The sequence below is a fragment of the Aethalodelphis obliquidens genome, unplaced genomic scaffold (genome assembly GCF_003676395.1).
Source record: "Aethalodelphis obliquidens isolate GAN/ISIS:26980383/991018 unplaced genomic scaffold, ASM367639v1 scaffold4, whole genome shotgun sequence".
In the NCBI taxonomy this organism is placed as follows: domain Eukaryota; kingdom Metazoa; phylum Chordata; class Mammalia; order Artiodactyla; family Delphinidae; genus Aethalodelphis; species Aethalodelphis obliquidens.
Window position 1 is genome coordinate 40,613,799 of NW_020837948.1, and position 26,694 is coordinate 40,640,492.

Consider the following 26,694-nt stretch of genomic DNA (forward strand, 5'->3'; position numbering starts at 1 on the left):
TTCTGAATCTGGCCTACAGGAGTCTGTATTATTTAAAAAAAAACAAAAAAAACCCCCACAAAACCCACAGGTGATTCTGAAGTCCAGTCAGATTTGAGACCCACAGCTCAGGAGTTATTTACGGAGTTCAGACCATCAGGGCATCAGGGTCTTTCAGCTGGACAACTGTAATTGCTTCCTAATTAGTTTTTGTGCCTCTACTCCTCTTTCCCCTTCATAATATCCCTCGTACCACTCTGGTAGCTATCTTTCTAAAATATCTGATCATGTCACACCCCAGCTTAAAACTTTCCCACAGCTTCCCATTGTCTACTTCTTGAGCAAGTTCAGCACCTTCAGCTACCCCCTAGACCTTTACCTTTCACAAGCCTAACTCCCTAATTCAGTATAATTCTGGATCAATGTACATGGGGAAACTGATTTCAGCTTTAGTTAAGCCTTGCTCTAAACGGCCTACGGAGAATGGATTCGTTTTACACTTATTACATGTCTGGGAGAAGTCACAAGGTTCTACATCTCATCTGTTTAATCTCCTAGAACCCAAGATGCCTTATAATTAACTGTGTTTGGCTGAATACTGATTCCTGATTAAATCCAGCAAAACGTTTTGTTTCCAACAGATGATAGTTTTCTATGACCTTTTTATATATATATATGAACAAATCTAAGTATCTGTTAAGTTATGAATAATTAAGATAGAAAAGACTTTTATTCTACTATTAATAATACAAATTATCCAATTTTTATATATGTCAGGAATCTTAAAATTCTAAGTCTGAAGTATCTCAGCAACTGTTGCAATAAATTTTCTGAGGATGTTCATACAAGTCACCAACCAGCATAATCACAGTTTGTTGGAAAAATATTTTACTTTTTCCTCATGTGATTGCTTTTGAATTATACCACTTACCAAGCATAGCATCTGTCTCAGCACACATAGCGTAATAAAATGCTCTAATATCCTTAATTTCTTTTTCTGTAAACTTCCCAGTGCAGTTTTTGGTATAAGAAGAGTAATAATCTATAGGGTGCATTTCTGACAGAGGTGACCACTTTGGGATTTTGATGGCATCATAGGACACCTAAAAAGGGGAGAAAAACAAAGTTGTAATATTCCTCCCTTCCAACAAGAATATATGGTAAACTAGACAAAGTTTTATTACTTAGGTTAGTAGAAAAGCATGGTTGTGAATTATGTAAAGAAAATAGTAAATCAAATACATAAATTAGGAACAGATTGTTAGTATTCCCAGTAACAACAAAAGGTATATATCAATATCTGTATATATAGTAAGACAGCTGTGAAATTATTTTAAAGATTATATATGTCAATGAAAAGCATGAGCTATATTAGGCAGTATTCTAATCCATAAGTATCTAATCACTTTAATATAGTTGTGTGATCAATTCAGAACTTCAGAATCAGTAACCTAAGAATCTAGACTCCTTTTTCCCAGTAGTTCACTAGTAAAAATGCCAATATCTAGTGAGATAGCCAAATGTTTGTTAAGAACAAATACAACTTTTTAATACATATAAATGCTTACAGTTTTGGTGAAAACCATTAAGACTAGACTTAGGTCATACATATCTTCTAGTCATGTAGCTTTAATAAACTCAAATATCTACTTAAATTATTTGACTCCTTTCATTAGGCTAGTACTGATTCCTGACAAGTTTTTTAAGATAGAGCCAGTTGGAACTTTTAATTTAATTTATTTATATCTTAAAATTTTTATTGGAGTATAGTTGATTTACAATGTAGTTAGTTTCTGCTGTACAGCAAAATGAATCAGTTATACATATATACACTCTTTTTTTAGATTTTTTTTCCATATAGGCCATTACAGAGTATTGAGTAGAGTTCCCTATGCTATACTGTAGGTCCTTATTAGTTATCTATTTTATATACAGTAGTGTGTAGATGTCAATCCCCGTCTCCCAATTTATCCCTCCCCCACTTACCCCCGGTAACCATAAGTTTGTTTTCTGTATCTGCAACTCTACTTCTGTTTTGTAAATAAGGAACTTTTTAAGAAGACATGAAGTATCTAAAACTTCAACACTGTTTCCTTTAAAATAGGGTGCACTACATAGTGTTTCTGGATAGAGGTTTTAAAGTAACTTAAATTTGATTTAAGGTGACACACTTCAAAACACAGGCAGTCCTCGCTTTACATGGTTCAGGTATGCACGGATATCAGTTACCACAGCTTAGTTAAATAGCACCAGTTCCCCAACAACAGGGTTCAAATTTTAATTACTGTTAACCAAAATTTCAGAAATGGAGACCTCACTGAAATAAAAATGTGTTTATATGGGGTTTGTTAGGACTGAAGCCCAAGAGACATGGATTCAGGAAGCACTTTGCAGTGTTCCATAGGACTATACAACGGGAGAGGCTTATAAAGGGAAAAAGCTGCAGGGCCACAGTTAGTCACATGAGTTGTTTATCAAGAATTATAATTGGAGTTGATGAGAAGTAAGGAGGCTTAGGTTGTTTGGGGTCTGAAATGTTTGCATAGTTACAAGGGGAGACCTTGAGACCGTAAGGCTGCAGCTGGCAGGTGTTGTTCTGAATACAGCTGGTGGTGTCCCTGGGCCTGGTACAGTTCAAAGAAAGTTCAAGTTTTCAGTGGTGCAGAGACGTGTCTGAAACCAGATCCTCAATGGCTGCTCGACTTCAGTTTGTATGCCTGACTCTGACTGCTCTATTATCATATAAATTTGTCATCATTACCCAGGTATATTAACTGAGAGTTATTGCATAAAGTACAAACTTTCACATTCATATGCTGCTAGTTCTTTAGTCTCTACATCACCATGTAGATTACATATGTGTATCACAGTCAGTGACTAATTGTCATTTCTTTCAAAGTTTGTCTGTGTTTGATCACTGCACATCTTTTATTTAGTACATAAACAGACTGCAAAGGTGTGTAGGTATGCTGCCTCGTCTCCCAGTGATAAATCCATGTGATATAAAAATGGATACTCAAAAGAGGAAATTGATCAACAAAGATGAACATACAGTTAAGAAATAAAAAGTGATAACACTGCAAGTAAAATTTGAATCAAAAAAAATTTTTAAGGATTTTTTTGATGTGGACCATTTTAAAAGTCTTTATTGAATTTGTTATTATATTGCTTCTGTTTTATGTTTTGGTTTTTTGGCCGCAAGGCATGTGGGATCTTAGCTCCCTGACCGGGGATCAAACCTGCACGCCCTGCATTGGAATGCGAAGTCTTGACCACTGGACCACCAGGGAAGTCCCTGAATCAAATGTTAACTGGAGTTACAGAAGAAATAGCTGACCTGGGAATGCTGACACTGCCACCATTTGATACACTCAAGATATACAGCCAGAGGAACTTAGTGAAAACATAGATATAAGTAAGGAAGGTCGTTATGAAGAAAAAGATGAACATGTCCTAGAGGAAGTGACACTAGTAAAAATCTTCACATTATAGGAACTCTCAGGAATATATTATGACATTGAAAGTGCAAAGGGTAAAATGTTGGAAGGTGATCCAAATTTAGAAAGGAATATGACAATTTCTTGAGACACAGAGAAGATGCTTGCTTTGTATCTTAAGTTACACAATGAGAAGGCAAGCACTGTTCAAACTATTCTTGATTCTTTTTTTTACAAAAAAATCAAAACACTTTAATTCTTAATGTTTCTAGTGTTTTCAATTACAGTGCATTAAATAAACATTAGTTTTACTATTTTGTCATTTCCCTATACGTTTATAACCCAAAAGAAGAGTTTTTAATGTTTTGACAAATGTTTTTAGAGTTCTAGAAAAACGGTCATTTTCCCAATTGATTATTAAGATCTCTTTATACAGTTTCAGCTTGCACAGTCATTTTTACGCTCCTGAAGCATGCAAAGTGAGGACTGCCTGGACTCCTAAGAGAGTATCTTTTAGTTTAGTTTTTTTTTTAATAGACATATTATATGCAAATGTATTCAACTTAGAAGTAGGTTCTGAGTTTTAACACATTATATTTTTGTAAAATTGTCCCTTTAGTTTCTGTCAACCAGTTATTGGTCAAGTTTGATTTAATGTGACTATGCAATTTTCAAATTTTTCTTTAAAAATAATAAAAGAAACAGTGAGCAAACACCAATAATATACAGATAAAATGTTAGCTTTTACCTCTGAGCCCACACAGTATACCTACTTTTTTAAGCCAATAAAGAGATGTGTGAAACGTTGAAGATCCAAAATTTTCTCCTGAAGATGGTGAAGGATATGGGTGTGGCAAATTTAATCCCAAGTACAGAACAAATGGTTGAGTGTAATTAATTGCTTCCTTTCTTAACCAATTTACTGCTCTATCTGTATTCTTCCAGTCCCCTTCCATCACTCTTACTTTAGTCTTTTTAGGGACAAGGTTAACCATAGGCCGGCCTTCTTGTCTGAGTAAGAAAGCAACATCTCTTGTCCAGGCTTCCACACGATTGCTGAGGGGGCAAAAAGACAGGTATACTGTAAGGTATTTTAGAAGTTTTAAAAACTGACTAAGAATAAATAAAAGAGAGCAATATGGAAAACCATTTTTAGACTCAGTCATGTAAATGTTCAGACTGACTATACTAGATCTTATTAAGGTACTGAGCATTGCAAATTCAAAAACCAAGAAAAAAATAACAAGAATCAAATATTCACCTATGTGTTCTTTAAAACTAAGACATTATTTACAAAGGTTACTTTTTTCTCATAATAAAATATTTAGTAAAATAAATATTTCAAATTCCTAGTATTTCTTTTGAATTTTTTAGCATTTTGTCTTTTTTTCTGTCAGAATAAGAGAGATAGTATTTCTAACCAAAGCTACAATAATTTCCTCCTATCATTGTCTTTATATTTAGAAAAATCTTACCTCCCATGTGTACCTTACGTGTTTCTGAAGTCTCAGGTTTTACATTGCTTTCAGCTATATCTTTTCTCATTATAAGAACAATTTTGACTATGATTTATGCTAAGCTAATGGTGATGCAAATTTCTAGATGTATTTTCTTTAGCTGGTAATTTAAAAGCTAAATGATTTGATCAATTAAATTTCTCTAAATATTTTATCTAACGGCTTCAGAAGTATGTAGTAGTACCACTACTTTTTCCTCAATAATGTATGTATTTTTTTTAACATCTTTATTGGAGTATAATTGCTTTACAATGTTGTGTTAGTTTCTGATGTATAACAAAGTGAATCAGCTATACATATACATATATCCTCATATTATGTAAGTATTTTTAGTTGGCATAATTGTTTAGGAAGAACTCTTGGACATTTCTAAGAAGCCTGTTTTTGTGTTTTGGTTGAGGCAAACACCTCTGAAGTGCCCTATCAATTAAGAAAAGAGCTTAAAAAATTCAGATACCCACATGAAAATAAAGACTATTTTATATTAAAACATAATACTCCATATAAGGGAAGTTTCAAACCACACAAAATGACTAATGGCTTATAGATGAACTAAGTAGAACTTTTATCTGCCTTTTGAAGACAGGTAAATAAATTTAAGCAACCATAATAAAAATATAATTTTTCATAGTTGATATTCAATATATTTTGATAAAAACAATGAAAACTAGAATCTCAGCAGAATTGCATCTAACAGATTTTAATTAATTCTAACAAATAGAAAATCCTAAAATCGTAAGTTTTGTAAAATTTATCATACTACCAAACAATGTAAATGTTGCTTAAGTCACTGCTGAATGAGAGAACTACATGTGGCTATTATCGGAGCTACTGCAGAGGAGTGAGATGCTAGGGGTTTATCACACCAGCAGTACTTGCGGTAGAGCTCTAGGATTTTGTGATAAGCAGAAATAGGTTACTGAGATTCACACAGGATGTTTAGGAACCAAAGTGCTTTCTTTTCAACGAAGAAGTGTTACGTGGGAAAATATGGCTGAGAAATTATTGCAGGAAGCAAGAAAATTACAAGAAAGCTTGTAATACAACCTAACTAGTTGTCCGGTGTGATATTGTGATTTATAATAAAAAAATATACATTTGGTCTTCTTCCCTGATTCTGGTCCAGAGTTCCTAAAATCCTCAGATTTTCTAAGTGAAAGACACAAAGGTGTCTTTTGTTATGTTAATGAGGTTACTTTTGGGCTGGTTGCCAGAACCAAAGGAGAGATTAGAGGGCTGAAACTTTTAGTCCCACCCCACTGATCTCCGGGGAAGGAGGAGGCTGGAGAGGGAATGGAAATTGAGTTCAATCACCAGTGGTCAATGATTTAATCAATCATTCCTGCGTAATGAAGCCTCTATAAAACCCAGAAAAGGAGCGGACTGGGGAGGGGTGGGAGAGTGGCACCGCCTTAGGTGAGGGTAGGGAAGCATCATGCCCTTTCCCCATGCATCTCTTCCATTTGGCTGTTCCTGAGTTATAGCCTTTTATAATAAACTGGTAGTCTAGTAAGTGAAATGTTTCACCGAGTTCTGTGAGCCACTCTAGCAAATTAATTGAACCCAAGGAAGAGGTCATGGGACCCTCTGATTTTATAGCTGGTCAGTCAGAATCATAGGTGACAACCTGGACTTGTGATTTGCATCTGAAGTGGGGGAGTGAGGGCAGTCTTGTAGGACTGGGCCCTTAACCTGTGGAGTTCAGTTGAATTGAAGGACATCCACTTGGTGTCCAGAGAGTTGGTAGTGTGTGGAAACCACCCCACACAATGGAATTGGGTGCAGAAACCCTAATTGGTGATCAGAGCCTTTACCAGGCTTTGGATTAACTCAAGTATAGACTATTGTTCTGACTGTGCTAACCAAACTACTCAGTTCACCTTACAAGGCAGTCATGAGTGAGTCTAGAATATCTCAAGGAAAGATCTTGCCTTGAAAGATGGCTATATTGAACCCAGATTACCATCTTTTTTTTTTTTTTGCGGTACGCGGGCCTCTCACTGCTGCGGCCTCTCCCGTTGCAGAGCACAGGCTCCGGACGCACAGGCTCAGGGGCCATGGCTCACGGGCCCCGCTGCTCCGCGGCATATGGGATCTTCCCGGACCGGGGCACGAACCCGTGTCCCCTGCATCTGCAGGTGGACTCCCAACCACTGCACCACCAGGGAAGCCCCAGATTACCATCTTTTGCCACAGCAATGAGTAAGTGTGATTTCATTTAATCTTTCTGGCAAGGTTATGCCCCTTTCCTTTCTTTGTTTTTTTTTTTTTTAAATTCTTTGTTTCTGAGATTCTTTTAGCCCAGGTTGGTTCCCTTAAGGGTAAAAAGGCTCAAATCAACTTAATTTTGGCCTGGTCTTACCATTATGGCTAATTTCAAACTTAGTTTCACTTTTGTCCTCTCACTAAATAACACGTGATTTACCCTTCTTTCTTAGTGGCATCTTCTTTTGTCTGTTCCTGAGTGTGTGGGCTTTTGGCATGATTGCCATAACTGCTGGTAGTGAAGTAGAGTATAACAAATGCTTTCGGCATTACTGGGGCAGCAGAAACAGGATTATGGTTGAAGGTAAAGGTGCCTCTCATAATTTTCCCTTTTAACTCTTTCTGGCTATTCCAAGAATCTTGAGTAAGCTAGCTGATCAAGAGGGTAATACTTTGATTAGCTGACCCATGTTCAAGCATTGTGCCTAAGTGTAAAATTAAAATTTACTTCGTTATAACTCAAAAACATTTAGCACTTTTTAGATATTCAGTACATATTAATAGTTATAATCAATGATGATTCTCTCTTCTACTCTCACTACTCCCTGGGCCAACCCAATCCTCCTGGGCCATTGTTAAGTGTATGTAGTATAAGCAGTAGGTGCTCCAGGAGCTGCAATTCTCAGCTCAAAGTCCCTTTTCCCAGCCCAAATTTCTCCTGGCCAGTAACACTAATGAGGAAAATCGGGAAAGAGAATGTGAATATGCAGCCTCATAGTCGATGACAATTACTGTGACAGAAAGATAACTTAAAATTATAATTCTCTCTACTAAACAACGAATGTCTCCATCCCTTTTTTCTTTCTTTTTTTTTTTTTTGCGGTACGTGGACCTCTCACTGTTGTGGCCTCTCCCGTTGCGGAGCACAGGCTCCGGAAGCGCAGGCTCAGCGGCCATGGCCCACGGGCCCAGCTGCTCCGCAGCATGTGGGATCTTCCCAGACCGGGGCACGAACCCATGTCCCCTGCATCGGCAGGCGGACTCTCAACCACTGTGCCACCAGGGAAGCCCTCCATCCCTCTTTAACCAGGTCAAACTGTTGCACCAGGAAACATTATCTTTTGACCATGTGCTTAGACCTACTTTTTATTACTGTTCAGTGTTGTCTTCCCCTACCCGCTACCCACCATTACTTGCTATATAACCTCCTCCAAATATAACCTTTCTAATTAGTTGGTCACAGGGGTATTTTGAATAAATTTCTTTCCATTCCATTTCTATGTACTTTGTCTGAAATATTAAGAGTACGGCTTCAATCAGGACAATAAACAAGGGCTTGTGTTAATGGGGAGGAACCAAAACTACCTGTGGTTTAGATACTTTGATTCATTGGCTCCTCTCATTATAAATTTACCCTGTTACTTGCAAATAGACACAAACATACACTGTATAGTTTCCTATATGCCAGCATTTCTCAAAGTGTGGCACAGGGATCTCTGGGACGTACCCGAGAGGCTTTCAGGAGGTCCACAAGGTCAAAACTATTGTCATAAAGATAGTAAGACATCATTTTTTGACTTTTTCACTCTCCTGCTCTCATGAGTGTACAGTGGCGGAGACCACTATAACGAAGCCTCAGGTGGGAGTTTGGATGTGGAGTACCCCTATCTCAAAGGAAATTGTTCTCTATAAACTTAGGCTTCACTGTGTCATTTTGTGCATATATACTAAGTGCCCCTCCTAAGTGGTCCAAGGTTTACTTTACCTCTTTGTAGAAATGTAAGAGAGGCTTCTCTTCTCAAAGGGACACAAAAGTAACCACATGTTTCTGATAAAGGCATTCACAATTGGCTATACCTTGTCTTACCTCTCTCTGAGGTCCAGTTCCTTATATCTTTGCTATTTCAAGCAGCATCAGCATCACCTGAGAGCTTGTTAAATATGCAGAATCTAGAGCCCCATCCCAGACCCACTGAATTGGGAAGGGCATTTAATAAGACGCCCAGGTGATCTGCATGCATGTTACATTTTGAGATGCACCACTCCACATAACAGTGTAAGAATTTTTATGCAAAAAAGCCTCAATTTTTAGAGAAGATCATTAAAATAGCTTCCACAGTAGCCCATGAATAGGAGAATTATTCTACCTTGGATCGATTCCAGAAAATGGCTAAATGCACTATCCAGCAATCAGCAATTTTATTCTTTTTAAAAGCAAAATCTCCTCCTAATATAAATGGCATATAAAACTAACATGTTAGCAACGAATTATTGCATAAATTTGTATCTATGCCATTGCTTTGTGGGTTTTCTGTGCCAATGTGCTGAACTCCACTGCTGCAGTATTGGAGACAATCAGCTCACAGGTAGCACCAGGTGAATTTACATAGGGACTATAACATTTGAAAAAGTATCATACATTAAAATTGATGAGAACATAACAGTTTTCTTTCAAAATGAATTAGGAGCGTCGACTTAAACCTTCAGCTTCCTAAGATTACTAAATAATTCAACTATCTCAGACTTTAAGAGTTATGTGCAAATGGATCCCTTTCACACAAAGAATCATTGTTCTCGATGGGACTTTAACAGCTAATGTGTCTCAGATAAGTCTCTTGCATGGAAAAATTACAGTTCTGAATCATGCCCTTGCAAATTTCACTATCGGCCTGATAAATTCGGTAAGAGAAAATGGAATCCATATTCATTCCCATTAAATGTTCTTTCCTCAAAGCTGAGAAACACACTGTTTTTTAAGGGACTCACAAGGCTGTCATCTATCTTTACATATATGATCACTCACAAAAAGTCTGTTTTAATTGAATGAATAACAATTGTTATTCATTCTGTGTCTTATATTTTATTATATATTTATTGTAAATATATTTATGCAATTATATATTATAAAATTATATAATAGTAAATAAATTTCAAACAAAAGGTTTGTTTTGCATGAGTGTGTGTGGGGGTACTCAGGGGTTTCATGGACTTCAGGTTATGAACTCCCATTTAGCCATTTCCTAGCCTGCTAGTGAATTCATCACTGTTGGAACATCAATATTTAAAACTTTTGAGTTCTAGGTGACAGTGACTGTAGCCCTTAACAGAGTATTTGCTGCAGTTTGGTTTTAAATAAAGGCAGGCTTTTTGATTTAATTCAAGAAAGAGTTATTGAATGTCTACCATGTACAAGGCATTGTGCTAGGCTGAACTTGAGGTGACTCCCTTAGCTACCAAAATGATACTACCTCCTCATATGCACTCAGGCATAAACTCCTACTACTATACTTTAAAAAATAAAGGCCCATTTGCTACCTTGTGGAAAAAGCAATTGTGATGAAATAGTTTGGTTATGATTATAACTCTAATGGTTTAGATCACATTGACTTCTTTTACATCGCATAAGGGGAAGATTCTTCTTACACTTTTAAAGTAATTTAATATATCAACTTAAGCAACTCTAACATTTAAAATTTTTTGTAAGCTTTTGCTTTTCAGTATTATACAGAAAATACAACCTGGACAAAATGTCATTATATCTGAAAGATAAAGTGGGTGGATTATCCCCCAGTAAATCTTTCATTAGTAATTAACCAAACAGTCACTGCATTGAATATGTTACCATGTCCATAGCCCTTGCCGAAGAGGTGACCCAGATGACCACACTGTGTAGGATTTAACTCTTCTCCTATCCTGTCCACTGGCCAGGGGTGCGCACCCAACCTAAGGACCAGATCCTTGGGTCCTTAACCTGGTCAGTGATTATGATGGAGTCTGGGATGAAATATGTGTTGGGCCTATCATCCTTGTTTACAGAATTTGAATTTGGAAAGGAAAAACAGGTGACTGGCAATTACCTAGAATGCAGCTATAAGGTAGAGAACGTCACTAAAAGGAGATGGAGTTTGAGTCAAAAAGCGTCATGCAGGTCAAAGTTCTAGTTGGAAATGATGTAGCTGAGAAAAGACCCAGAGAGGAGACAAGCAACTCATAAATTATGTTAATGACAGAGAACCAGGATAAAGTTTTCCTAACTCCTGCAACTGAGGTCCTTAAAGTTGTATTAGAATCAGAATTATTGGGCTTCCCTGCTGGGGCAGTGGTTGGGAATCCACCTGCCAATGCAGGGGACACGGGTTTGAACCCTGGTCTGGGAAGATCCCACATGCCGCAGAGCATCTAGGCTCGCAAGCCACAACTACTGAGCCTGCGCTCTAGAGCCCGCGAGCCACAACTACTGAAGCCCGTGCGCCTAGAGCCCGTGCTCCGCAACAAGAGAAGCCACCACAGTGAGAGGCCCATGCACCTCAACAAAGAGTAGCCCCCGCTCGCTGCAATTACAGAAAGCCCGAGCACAGCAACAAAGACCCAACACAGCCAAAAATAAATAAAATAATAAAAAAAAGAATCAGAATTATTCCCAGTTCCATCTCCTGAGATTAGTATAAGTACAGCCTCTGTTCTTAGACGGATAATCCAAATTCCTTTTCACTGCATAATTAGTCTTTTGGTAAATCTGCAAATTGTTCCTTTACCTACTAATAGATATTAAGTGTTCAATGTATGCTTCTGAATATATGACTCTACCAAGCCTACGAAGATACATAGTGACTTTTTGGAAATATTTTACCTTAAACCTAATGCAGTGCCTAGTAGGTAGTAAGAGCCTAATAATGATAGACATCATTATTCTCTAGGTCACTTTGATCAAAGAAATTCATTTAAACTGGTTAACTTTCATGGTAATGGAGGTATGAATGACATGTGTGAATTATTTAAAATCTCTTAGGTAACTAAAACTTGGCAAGTTAGCTCAGTGAGTTACTGGACATGGTGCAACTAAGACAGCCAAGTCGTGGATATGACATGTTTTCCAAACCACTTGCCCTTGGTGGGGGGAGCGGGGAGAGGAGGCAGGATTTCCCTTTGTGCCTTTTTTTTCTTTTTTAATCTTTATTGGAGTATAATTGCTTCACAATACTGTGTTAGTTTCTGTTGCACACCAAAGTGAAACAGCCATATGCATACACATGTCCCCATCTCCCCTCCCTCTTGAGCCTCCCTCCCATCCTTCCTATGCCACCCCTCTAGGTCATCTCAAAGCACTGAGTGGATCTCCCTGTGCTATGCTGCTGCTTCCCACCAGCCAACTATTTTACATTCGGTAGTGTATATATGTTAATGCTACTCTCACTTTGCCCCAGCTTCACCCTCCCACCCCACATCCTCAAGTCCATTCTCTATGTCTTACCTCTTTATTCCTGCTCTGCAACTAGGTTCATCAGTACTATTTTTCTTTTTTTTTAGATTCCATATATATGTGTTAGCATACGGTATTTGTTTTTCTCTTGCTGACTTACTTCACTCTGTATGACAGACTCTAGGTCCATCCACCTCACTACAAATAACTCAATTTCGTTTCTTTTTATGGCTGAGTAATATTCCATTGTATATATGTGCCATATCTTCCTTATCCATTCATCTGTTGATGGACATTTAGGTTGGTTCCATGTCCTGGCTATTGTAAATAGTGCTACAATGCTTTGTGTGGGTTTTTTGTTTGTTTGTTTTTGTGGTACACGGGCCTCTCACTGTTGTGGCCTCTCCTGTTGTGGAGCACAGGCTCTGGACGCGCAGGCTCAGCGGCCATGGCTCACGAGCCCAGCCGCTCCATGGCATGTGGGATCCTCCTGGACCAGGGCACGAACCCGTGTCCCCTGCATCGGCAGGCAGACTCTCAACCACTGCGCCACTAGGGAAGCCCAGGAAGAATCTTTAGAGTCATCTAGAGTAAGCTAATTTGATTAAACTGGGATCCTGAGTAGATAAATAACTTACCCTGGTCTTATAGTTGTTAGTAAGTGGCATTTTTTAAAAAAATAAATTTATTTATTATTTTTGGCTGTGTTGGGTCTTCGTTGCTGTGCACGGGCTTTCTCTAGTTGCAGTGAGCGGGGGCTACTCTTCGTTGTGGTGCGCAGGCTTATTGCGGTGGCTTCTCTTGTTGTGGAGCACAGGCTCTAGAGCGCGCGGGCTTCAGTAGATGCGGCACGTGGGCTCAGTAGTTGTGGCTCACAGGCTTAGTTGCTCCGCAGCATGTGGGATCTTCCCGGATCAGGGCTTGAACCCATGTCCCCTGCATTGGCAGGTGGATTCTTAACCACTGCACCACCAGGGACGCCGGTAAGTGGCATCTTAATGAGTAGTACCACCAGCACTTGTTTAACAGTTGTCTGGAAGAAACAAGCGTGTAGCCCTTAAAGTTCCCAGTCTGGTGCAGCATAGTATATATGGTAAGGGACACACAGCTGGACTATGTCCTTAAACTGGTAAAAGAAGAAAGCATCATTTGATGTTGAAAAAAATACAGATGGAGAATTGTAGTAGTAAACTAAAGGGACTTGTAATTCTGGCTGAAAATATAAACAGGTTCAAAAATGGCTAATTTCAGTGGTAAAGGTAGCTCAAAGTTATAAAAACGTGTTTTGAGAGTCAGTCTATCAAAAACATTGAATTCATCTATTTGATATTGAGAGACCTTTTTTTTCTGAGACCCATCTTTAAACTTGCACAGAAAAATCTGAAAGATAACGTGCTGTAATTCATATAACCTTTGCAGACATGCTATTAACAGCAGCCTTGACCTATCTGTCAGTCAAATGACTATGTGGGTACATATAGCACTAATACAAATAGTCTTGATAGCTTATTTAAGCTTCCTAAGCTCAGGTGAGACAGTAAGTAAAGTGAAAATATGCTACAGCAATTATTATACTGAAAACCATCTTTGATTTCCCAAATGTCAACGTTTAAGTGGCTCTTTTCCTTTTAACCCAGGTGAGATAGAATATCAATGTTTATCAAATAATAAGTTGTAACTTTTTATTCCGTTCATTCATTCATTAAACAAATATTTAATTGTGTACCTACAACGTACAGGCACTACGTTGGAAGTGGGAATAAAGTAGTGAGAAAGAGAAACAGGGTCTGTGCCCTCCAAGAATTATTATCCCACTGAGGAATAAAACTCAGATCATATTTTAACCATCTCACACAGAGAGTGATAGTGATATGCAATACAAGGCATTCAACCTTAGATTCTTTTTATTATTGGACTGACTGAGAAAACAAAGAAAGAAAACAATTTCAAATAGGATAATATGAATAGTTGTATCTTACTTTGGATTAACCTTACTTTCCAAAAAAGTAGAAGGATTTTAAAGAGAAACTGGTGAAACTTCGTGAAATGAGCACATATTATTTCATTTAATGCTCACAACAAAGAAATTAAACTTCAGTTAGCTTAGATAATATTCCCAAGATTATACTACAAGTTAGTAGTAAACAGAGAAACTAGGATTCAAAAGTAGACAATCTGATTCTAGATCTCTACTCTTATTCCCTATGCTTAGTTGCCTAATTTTCGAGGACTGAGTAAAATGAAAGAAAAAAAAAGTTACAATAGAATAAAGTTGGGGAGAACTGAAAAAAGCAAGTAGCAAGAAGATTATGGTCTTTAGAACAAATTGTAAAGTGAGTAATAAAGTAGCCATTGTATAACTAAATCAAAATAAATCAGGGACTAAACAATTTTATAGACCTTTAATGTTTAAGAAAAACAAAATTACTAGCATATAATTTCAATATTTTAAGAAGATTAAACAAAGCTAAAGATTTAGCCAAATTAACACAATCTAGGGATTAAGAGATTTACATTCACCTTTGTGGAGAAATAAAAGAAGTCAAAAAGGGTACATGTATGTATTATAGCAGTGGGCTGCCTGTTAGAATCATTTTTATTTTATTTTTTACCTGATGGAGTGATGCCCTGAAATATAGTCCAGTTTTCCAAATTTTTGTGTTCGGTAGCCATGCTTCTCCATGACATCCATCCATGTTGTATAATTTGGATCTAAGCCCTTAAAGTTATTCCAAGATTCTGTTAAGTGAGTGAAGAGGCCACTCCACATTGCTGGGGGAAAAAAATGGGATCAGTGTAAATAAAGCTTAACAATTCGTTTTAATGATTAAGACAATTATACCGAGAGAAAAGAGACTGACTACTAGTTTAGAGCTTGTGCTCTGCAACAAGATATATCTGCATTAAGTGTTTTACCTAACATTTTTGATTGTTACCTCGTTTTATCAAGGGGAAAACTGAAATGAATTACTATTTCCATTTTACAGGTGAGTCTCTAAGGCTTGCAGCAGCGGTCCCCAACCTTTTTGGCACCAAGGACCAGTTTCGTAGAAGACAATTTTTCTGCAGACTGGGGAGGGGGGGATGGTTTTGGGATGATTCAAGTGCATTACATTCATTGTGCACTTTATTTCTATTATTATTACATTGTAATATATAATGAAATAATTATACAACTCACCATAATGCAGAATCAGTGGGAACCCTGAGCTTGTTTTCACTTGCCACTCACTGATAGGGTTTTGATATGTCTTCAAGCAATTGATTTATTATGGTCTCTGTTTAGTCAAACCTCTCTGCTAATGATAATCTGCATTTGCAGCCACTCCCCAGCACTAGCATCACCGCCTCAGCTCCACCTCAGCTCATCAGGCATTAGATTCTCGTAAGGATTGCACAACCTAGACCCCTCACATGCGCAGTTCACAGTAGGGTTCACACTCCTATGAGAATCTAATGCAGCTGCTGATCTGACAGGAGGTGGAGCGCAGGTGGTAATGCAAGCGATGTGGGGTGGCTGTAAATACAGATGAAGCTTCGCTTGCTCATCCACCACTCACCTGCTGTGCAGCCCAATTCCTAACAGGTCACAGACCAGTACCGGTCTGTGGCCCGGGGGTTGGGGACCCCTGGCTTACAGGTTAAGTTGTTTAAGGTAAATAAATGGAATTAAATATAAAGCTTGTCTGACTTGAGTCATAAAAATAATCACTAAGTATTTGTTGGTTAATTTTCCAAGTTGGTCAAATGAAGTACAGATCTCATTTCCCAAAAATCCTCAAGGCTTTTCCCTATTTCTTGTCTATATACTGGCTTGCCACAAAAAACTTACATGTTCTATGTTTTCTCTCTCATTTTCTACAGCTATCATTGTTTAGTCAATAAATCTTTTTTTTTTTTCAAATATTAACATACCTAAAGGGAGAAATAGATAGCAATACAATAATACTAGGGTACTTCAACAGCAGATAGATCTTCCAGACAGAAAACCAATAAGGAAACACTGGATTTAACCTACATGTTAGAACAGATGGAATTAAGATTTTCAGTACATTCCATCCAAAAGCAAAAGAAAGTACATTCTTCTCAAGTGCACATGGAACATTCTCCAGGAAGGTCATATGTTAGGACACAAAACAAGTCTTCATAAATTTAAAAAGACTGAAATCATATCAAGCATCTTTTCTGACCACAATGATATGAAACTAGAATCAGTTATAAGAAGAAAACTGGAAAATTGACAAATATATGGAGTTTAAACAACATGTTCCTGAACAACCAATGGGCCAAAGAAGAAATCAAAAGAGAGGTCAAAAAAATATCTTGAGACAAATGAAAATAGAAATACAACATAGCAAAACAAATGGCATGCAGAAAAAGCAGTTCTAAGAGGGAAGTTCACAACTTTAAGTGCCTACATTATAAAAAAGAAATAGCTCAAATAAACAACCTAACTTTATATCTCAAGGATCTAGGAAAAGAAGAACAAACTAAGCCCAAAGTTAGTAGAAGAAAGGAAATAACAAAGATCAGAGTGGAAATAAATAGAGACTAAAAAGACAATAGAAAAGATCAATAAAACTAAGAGTTGTTGGGGCTTCCCTTGTGGTAAAGAATCCGCCTTACAATGCAGGGGATGCGGTTTTGATCCCTGGTCAGGGAACTAAGATCCCACATGCTGCGGGGCAACTAAGCCCGTGAGCCACAACTACTGAGCTCGTGCACCTCAATGAGAGAGCCTGCATGCCGCAAACTGTAGAGCCCATGCACCCTGGACCCTGCACGCCACAACCAGAGAGAGAAAATCCTGCACACCACAACTAGAGAGAAGCCCGCGTGCCAAGACAAAGAGCTCGTGCCACAACGAAAATCCCACACGCCTCCAGTGAAGACACCACGTGCCACAACTAAGATGCAGCCAAACAAACAAACAAAAAAACTAAGAGTTGTTTTTTTTCTTAAATAAAATGGACAAATCCTTAGTTAGACTTTCCAAGGAAAAAACAAGGGGACTCAAATAAAATTAGGAATTAAAGAGGAGACATTACAACTGATAACCACAGAAAGACAAAGGATCATAAGAGACTAACTACCATGAACAATTATACTAACAAATTGCAAGAATTGGATACGTTCCTAGAAATGTAAAACCTACCAAGATTGAATCATGAAGAAATAGAAAAGCTGAACAGACCAATTATGAGTAAGGAGATTGAATCGGTAATCAAAAACCTCCCAATGAAGAAATGTCCAGGACCAGATGGCTTCACTGGTGCATCCTATCAAACATTTAAAGCAGAATTAAAACTAATCCTTCTGGGGCTTCCCTGGTGGTGCAGTGGTTAAGAATCCGCCTGCCAATGCAGGGGACGCGGATTTGATCCCTGATCCAGGAAGATCCCACATGCCGCAGAGCAACTAAGCCTGTGCTCCACAACTCCTGAGCCTGTGCTCTAGAGCCCACGAGCCACAACTACTGAAGCCTGTGTGCCTAGAGCCCGTGCTCCTCAACAAGAGAAGCCACCACAATGAGAAGCCTGCACAACTCAACGAAGAGTAACCCCCGCTGGACACAACTAGAGAAAGCCCACGTGCAGCAACGAAGACCCAACACAGCCAAAAATAAATTAATTAAACAAATTTTAAAGAATAAGCCAAAGAGGTACATTTAAAAAAGAAAACAATCCTTCTCAAACTCTTCCAGAAAAGAGAAGATGAGGAAACATTTCCAAACTCATGAGGCCAGCAATACCATGATAGCAAAACAAGACAAGGACACTACAAGAAAAGGAAATTATAGGCCAAGATCTGTGATGAACATAGATGCAAAAATTCTCAACAAAATATTAGCAGACCTAATTTAACAATACTTTGAAAGAATCGTACATCATGATCAATTGGGATTTACTCCAGGAAGGCAAAGATGGTTCAACATCTGCAAATCTATCAATGTGATATACCACATTAGCAAAATGAGGGATAAAAAAAAATATGATCATCTCAATAGATGCAGAAAAAGCCTTTGACAAATTTTAGCATTCATTCATGTGGGATTAATTGAGAGATTAGGATTGACATATATACACTACCATGTGTAAAAAAGATAGCTAGTGGGAACCTGCTGTATAGCACAGGGAGCTCAGCTCAGTGCTCTGTGATGATGTAGATAGGTGGAATGGGGGAGGAGTGGGAGGAAGGTCCAAGAGGGAGGGGATATATGTATACATATAGCTGATTCACTTCCTTGTACAGCAGAAACTAACACAACATTGTGAAGCAACTATACTCCAATTAAAAAAAAACTCTTGAAAAACTGGGTATAGAAGGAATATATAGAAGCCCACAGCTAACATCATATTCAATGGTAAAAAGCTAAAAGTTTTTCCTCTAAGATCAGGAACGAGACAAGGGTGCCCACTCTCAGCACTCTTATTCAACACAGTTCTAGAAATCCTAGCCTGAGCAGTTAAGCAAGAAAAAGAAATAAAAGGCATCCAAATCAGAAAAGAATAAGTAAAATTGTCCCTATTTGCAGAAACATGATATTATATATAGAAAACCAAAAAGACTTTACCAAAAAACTGTTAGAACTAATCAATATGTTTAGTAAAGTTGCAGGATATAAAATCAATATGCAAAAATCAGTTGCATTTCTATATACTAATGATGAACTACCAGAAAAAATTACCCAAAAAAATCCATTTACGATTGTATAAAAAAGAATAAAATACTAACGAATAAATTTAACCAAGGAGATGAAAGATCTGTACACGAAAAACTTTAAGACACTGATGACAGAAACAGAAGAATATACAAGTAAATGAAAAAATAGAAAGCAAAGATGAGGAACTAGTCAGTAGCAAATGTGTGATTACTTATGTGTACTAACCTAGATTGCTGATTGAGACCAAATGAAATTTTTAGTGAAGAGATGTTGCATCTTAGTGTATTTGCTGTGTCTTATCTGATTTATCACCTTGTCTACCTGTGTGCCTTTATAATTCAGTATAAGCATCCCTTCAGTACTTTAGCCTCCTCTGCTTTGTGCAGATAGAGTGTGGAGTTTTTCTTTATGTTATCTCAATCCACTTGCTCAATAAAGAATAAAAACTTAACTTCATACCTGCTTTCATTAATTGTTATAATTATTTCCTAAAATGTCTGTTTCAGATTCTGAAAACCTGGTGATCATGCAGATAGCAGGTCCTTACCGATTGCGGGTTGACTATGGCATTTATCATGTGTTCAGCAGTTATGTTGCTGTTGGGGACACAAGTGTTAATAAGGCCCCAGTGTTTGGAGCTTAGCTTTGGTAGTTACCTCATTGTTGGTTTTTTGGGAGGTAGCATTATGGCTGTATATTGGGGACAGATTGCCAGAAGTGTTATGTGGATGCACATAAGCCTAATCTGACTGGTTCAACTCATGGAAATGTTCTTATTTTCTCTAGAATATGGTGTATACCTTAAACTAATACAGTGTTATATGTCAATTACATCTCAGTAAAACTGGAAAGAAATCCCTTTCCTTTTCCCTTTTCTGTGTACACACATGGCAGGGTTGAATCCTTTTCTCATCTAACAAAATGCTTTCTTTTTGAGGAGTGGAATGGGGCATTACCCGGCTTTGAATCCCAATGATGCTAGTTACTGAGTGACCTTTGATAAGTTATTTAACCTTTCAGTACTTTAGTTTTCATCTGCAAAATGGGGATAATAACAATATCTACTTTGTGAAAATGTGGGGAATTATATAAATTAAGACATGTAAGGCAGTTACATTGCCAGGCACATAGTAAGAATGCAATAAATGTTAGTTTTTATTACTATTATTCCTTCTCCTTGTTCAAACTCTCCAAAATATACTTCTTCCAGAAAAACCATCACCTAACATTTTTGAAACCTTTAGAGTTCATTGAGCACTTTTTAAAATCCATTATCTCATTTGATGCTGGGAACAACACTGTGAGGGACACAGCACATACAGCGTTCTGTAGATAAAGAAACTGAGGGACTTGCTTGACGTGGTCCATTGAGGATTGGAATCCAGACATCACCTCACCCTGGTCCATTGCTCATTCCACTTGCTCAATAAAGAATAAAAAAATTAACAAACGTGTTTTTAATATACCTGGTCCTTCACTATTGAAATATTTAAAATAGAGTTTAGGTTTCCTTTAATCATTGGTGATTATATAGTTGATGGTGCTGAAAATGTAGGTGAAAGAACTTGTGACTCAAATCACAGAGAATATGATGTCAGGAACTTATGGACAAAAGAAGATTGTTGGGTGCTATTTATGAGTTCCAAAGCAAACAATCATAAATTAGAGGAGAAAGAAAACAACTCTATCAGACAATAGAATTTATAAAAATGTCAATTTTCCCCGATTTTTCAGTTAGTCATGGCTTAATATCACTGTTATTTTGCCATTAAAACTATGCCTATTTGTTAAATTACTGTAATAAAAGTGAACAATTAAATTTGGGATAGAAGTGAATTGAAACTGAAGAGAAAAAATATGTAATCTGAAATAATACAGAAAAATCCAGATATATCTGAAAAGTTCTAACGACTTTGTGGTATACTTTGAAGTCTCCTCCCAGCTCCCTATCTCTTACTAAAAAATTTCTTTGGAAATAGAACTCTTCAAGGAAATATGAGCATTTCCTAATTTGCCTGGATAGTCAAAAGATTTTTTGTCACCAATCCTAAGGGAAATGAAACAATAATACTTGAACTAAATACCAATTTAGGTGATAAAATTCCTATTCTTAAAAAACCCCAATACCCAATACATACCTTATAACACACATCACATATATTAAAATTTTTTTATTAGATGCCAAATGAGACTTACTATCCTATTTGGGGGTATAATTTTTTAAATTGTGAAAACATTTTCAGCATGGGACCACTTCCAGTAATGTTAAAGCATGCTCATACCTGCGCGTGATGGGCAGCAGATCGGAGAGTTTGTGTAGGCATTCAGAAAGGACGTGCCATGTGCTTTCATGAAGCTGATAAAAGGAAGTTTCACTACCTGACTCCCTGGATAAAATGTTAGCCTTCCATCCTGGAATAAAGAAATTTAATTACCATTGATTACATCACAAAAGAAAATAATTTCCTTTAATTTTAACCATAAAATTCACAAATAGCAAAAGACTTCAGTATGATCCTAAGAACCCTCAAAAGATAAAAACGGGTAGAGAAACTCTTATCATTCTCTGATTCATAATATTGAGAATTCAATGTAGTGTGACATTTGTGTGTGTGTTTTTTTTTTTTTTTTTTTTGCAGTACGCGGGCCTCTCACTGTTGTGGCCTCTCCCGTTGCAGAGCACAGGCTCCGGACGCGCAGGCCCAGCGGCCATGGCTCACGGGCCCAGCCGCTCCGCGGCATGTGGGATCTTCCCGAACCGGGGCACGAACCTGTGTCCCCTGCATCGGCAGGCGGACTCTCAACCACTGCGCCACCAGGGAAGCCCTGTGGTGTGACATTTGGATCCATTTGAATATAGTAAATAAATTAAAGGAACTTCCTGGAAGGTTTCTTTTTGGGGGATGATGGACTGAGTGAACCAATGTTTATTGAGTATTTAGTATGTGCCAGGCACTGTGAAAGATCTAGAGATACAATGGTGAATAAAAACGGAGTCCCTGGCCTCATGAAGCTTACAGTCTAGTAGGGGAGGCAAAAAACATACTCGTAAATAAACTAAGAGTAATTACAAGTTACTGTGATATGTGCTTTGAGAAAAACCTAAGATACAGAATAACAAGGGAGACCTACTTTGATACAGGGAAGGCTTCTCTGGGAAGTGAGACCTAAAGAATGAGAACAATCAGCCATTCAAATAACTTAAGGGACATGTAAAGTTAGAGATACCTTCAGGACTTAAGTGGAGATAACAACTAAGCAGCTAGAGAAATGAGCCTGAAGATTGGAAGAGATGTTTGGGTTGGAGATACGTATTTTGGAATCGAATTGGGAATTGAAGAACTCTTCTTGGTAAAGAGTGAAAAGAGAAAAAAGGATGTTCCAGTCCTGGAGTTATATCTATTGTATGTTTTCAATGTAATTGTAAATAAACAGTTTAAAAGTGAACCAATCCAAAATACGGCATATACATAAATCTTTGAGATGTCTGAGATTTCCAAATGGATATATAAATTAGGCTGTAGGGTACAGACAGGAATCTGGAGCTCAGAGAATTTTATCCTGGTGAAATAAGTCTTTAACATATTCATGGTATTGAAAAGTGTGAGACTGACTCCTTTAAGACTCCTTTAAGGGAGAGAGTGAAAAGAGAGGAAAGAAAGGAACCCTGAGGAGTCCCGAATAAGAGGAGAAGGCAGCATGGGAAACTGAGAAAGAATGGCCAGTGAGGGAGGAAGATATCAGTAGACTGAGTCTCATGAAAGCTGAGAGAAGACAGTGTGTCAAGAAAGGGTAATAGCTGTGTTGAGAGGGTGTGTAAAAGAAGGCCAGAAAATGCACACTGTTATTAGTAGGATGGAGATAGTTGGTGACGCTGACAAGAGCACTTCCAATGGAGTTGTAGGGATGGACACCTAAAGCAGACAGGGAAAAGAGAATGGGAGGTGACATGGTGAAAAAACCTCTTCTAAGTAGTTGTTTTTGCAAAGCGAAACAGAAAAATGGGATGGATGTTAGAGAGAGTTAGCTGGAGGATAAATGTGGGATTAAGGTCAGGTTTTTTTAAAGATGGGGAATATTAGAGCATGCTTGTATGTTGAAATAAATACCACTTCTAGCAGGAGTAATCGCTGAATGCTAAGCAAACTTAGCTTCCTGAATGATGAGCTAGGGAGCCTAAGACAAAAGTGCATAAGAATTTTGTTAAATTCATAAATTCAAACTCTCAGAAACATCCTCGTAAATCCCAAATGCCTAGATGTATTATTCCTACAATCTTTTGGATATGGGGGATAATAACCATTTGTGGCCACTGGCCACTCTAGACAACCCAGCCACTCAGGTTCATCTAGCTGGAGGGATGCAGCACATAGTCATGTGGCAGAAGCACTGCAATGATTCAAACAGTGAGGCTTGGACTCCAAGTCCTGCAGGCTAGGTTCAAATGGGTGTAATGACCACTGCAAATGGCTACAGCAGCATATCTATAACTCATGTTAGCAATTTCTTGGCTCATTTCTATGACTGGTACAAGGACTTCATCTGCATTGAAAGCAGGCTAGAAAGCAGGGATCTTTAAAGTGCAGAGCAGCAGGGATAGCAAATGGCAGAGGGGATAACTGCCTCACTTGGGGAAGTTTCTAACGTGGAATGTGTGAAAGGTGGTCCACGCCTAAGATATATAAGGCACCCCACAATATTTAGTGAATTAAATGAAACGAGTCTTTAATCCAGAGCTGTTCAATTTACAAAAGGCAAATTTAATATGTTCAAAATTCAACAGTGTATTTTTGCAAAGCTTAATAAACCTGGATTAAGTACATCAGTGGAAAGATTTGTATTTGATTAGGTTCTTAGAAAATATTTAAATTATGCTACACATATTCTCAATGTCAAAAGCATACCAATACTCTAAACAAAGATCAAAATTACTATATTATTAGAGAAAATATTAAACATTTCTAGAAGTTTTGGTTTTTTAACTTCATGTAGTTTTTACACACTAGCAAATACTTTAAAAAATAGACTAAAACTGGTACCACTGCTCATGGTATCAATGGGAGGTGGTCCACGTAATAATTAATTCTGAACTGAAATGGATCTTAACATGGTTAGCTGATAAAAACACAGAGAAAGTTAAGTCTTCCATAGTGTGGTACTGTGGTTCACAATGGATAGTCAGTCATAGGTCAAACTATAATTCTATCACATTTAGTTGGGAGAGGAAATCTTACAGAATGGCTTTCAGAATAACTTCCATCATTTAACAATAGCCCATTTCAATTTTCTCAAGGTCATTCCTACAGTTCAAAACAATTACAGTACTCTAACAGTGGGCATTTAAAAAAGAAAAAGAGGCCCACTAATTGGCTTTCTGCATACAAGTGACAATAATGATACCAATTGCCTTAATTTCTGAATTTTGCTATTATTCTGGACTCTCGTGGGTCCAGGCATTTTCCCCCTTGGGATGGATGAGCTTTTTGTGTAGATATGATTTTGTGATCTGGATTGCTCCTTCTAGAACCATGACTTGGTTCTCAGTTCCTCATCATTCTGGGCCAGGGAAAACCAGTGAAGTTTAGATTTCAAGACATCATTCTAATGAAAGAATGTAACAGTAACTTCAACTGTCTAGATGTATTATCAAGCAAGACTGTTAAGAGCATGCTTTTCAGATCTGTTCACCAGACTGAATGAGATCCTCACTAGACTCTGGTATACAGTCCTGTGCCCACCTCCCACTCCTGAAACCTCACCCAAACTAAGAACAATGCAGGTGCAGGGGTGGAAGGAGGGAGGCAGAGAGGATGCTTGTGCCCTTTAAGACCCAGGCAGAGGTGCTTATTTTCTCTTTTTTAAAAAAGGATTTAAGATGTAATTCACACATCATAAAACCCATTTAGTTTGTACAATTCAGTGTTTTTTAGTATATTCAGAGAGTTGTGCAACCATCACCATAATCAATTTTAGAACATTTCCATCATGTATTCCTTGTATCCCTTAGCCACCACCTGGTAATCCTCCCATTTTCCCAAACCCTAGGTAATTGCTGACCTGTCTCTACTTTCTGTCTCTGTAGATTTGCTTTCTCTGGACAAACGGAATCATACAATATGTGGCCCTTTGTGAGTAGCTTCTTTCTCTTAGCATAACAATTTCTAGGTTCATCCACACTGCAGCATGTTATCAGTACTGCATTTGTTTTTTTTATTGTCGAATAATATTACTAAATTTTATTTATCCATTTACCAGCTGATGTATATTTGGGTTGTTTTCAATTTTTGTCAGTATTAACATTCATGTACAAGTTTTTGTGTGGACATATGTTTTTATTTCTCTTGGATATATACCTCGAAGTGGATTGCTGGATCATATGGTAACTCACGTTTAGCATTTTAGGAATTGCTAAACTGTTTTCCAAAGTGGCTGCACCATTTACATTCCCACCAGTAGCGTATGAGTGTTGCAGTTCTCCCATATTCTCGTGACCCTAGTTATTGTCTCCTTTTATTTTTCTTAATAAATTTATTTATTTATTTTTGGCTGCGTTGAGTTTTCATTGCTGCGCGCGGGCTTTCTCTAGTTGCAGTGAGTGGGGGCTACTCTTCGTTGTGGTGCGCGGGCTTCTCATTGCGGTGGCTTCTCTTGTTGTGGAGCATGGGCTGTAGGCACGCAGGCTTCAGTAGTTGTGGCACGTGGGCTCAGTAGTTGTGGCTCGTGGGCTCTAGAGCGCAGGCTCAGTAGTTTTGGCACACAGGCTTAGTTGCTCCGTGGCATGTGGGATCTTCCCAGACCAGGGCTCTAGGCATGTGGGATCTTCCCAGACCAGGGCTCGTAACCCGTGTCCCCTGCATTGGCAGGCGGACTCTTAACCACTGGGCCACCAGGTAAGCCCTATTGTCTCTTTTTGATTATAGTCGTCTTAGTGGGTGTGAATTGGTATCTCATTGTGGTTTTGATTTGCATTTCCCTAATGACTAATGATGTTGACTATCTTTTCATGTGCTTATTGACCATTTGCATATCTTCTTTGGAGAACTGTCTTTTCAGATCCTTTGCCCAGTTTTTAATTGCCTAATCCAGAGTCACAAAGATTTGCCCCTATATTTTCTTCTAAGGGTTTTATAATTTTAGCTTTTATGTTTCATTCATCAATTCATTTTGAGTTACTTTTTGAAAATGGTGTGAGGCATTTTGCATGTGGATAGTCAGTTTTCCCAGCATTATCTGTTGAAAAGACTATTCTTTCCCCATTAAATGGTCTTTGCACCCTTACTGAAAAACCAACTGACTATAAACCTGAGAGTTTATTTCTCTACTTTCAATTCTATTCTGTTGATTTATATGTCTATCTATTGTTATGCCAGTAAAACACCATCTTGATTACTGTAGTTTATGGTAAGTTCTCAAAGTAGAAAGTTTAAGTCCTCCAATTTTGTTCTCAGGTATTCTGGGTCCCTTGAATATCCACGTGACTTTTAAGATGGGTTTCTCTGTTTCTGCAAAAACGTCATAGGGATTTTTATAGAGATTGCATTGAATCTGTAGATCAATTTGATGATTATTACTATATTAACAATATTAAATCTGATTTCAGTACAAGAATTGAACTTCTTTGGTTAGATTTAATCCTAAGTATTTCATTTTTTGGATGCTATTTTATTTTTACTTTTAAAAAATATTTATTTA

The 26,694-nt window shown here is 37.7% G+C and overlaps 1 protein-coding gene across 1 annotated transcript in view; it reads right to left on the reverse strand.

Annotated features, from left to right (window-relative positions):
• The window catches only part of ARSK (arylsulfatase family member K), a 43,025-nt gene that overhangs the window by 13,582 nt on the left and 2,749 nt on the right, over positions 1-26,694 (reverse strand). Inside the window, exons 2-5 of the mRNA XM_027100590.1 lie at positions 21,285-21,414; positions 14,951-15,110; positions 4,190-4,472; positions 911-1,082 (exon numbers count right to left, since the gene is read on the reverse strand). Of these exons, the coding sequence (XP_026956391.1) occupies positions 911-1,082; positions 4,190-4,472; positions 14,951-15,110; positions 21,285-21,414 (745 nt within the window). The remainder of the gene's footprint in view (positions 1-910; positions 1,083-4,189; positions 4,473-14,950; positions 15,111-21,284; positions 21,415-26,694) is intronic.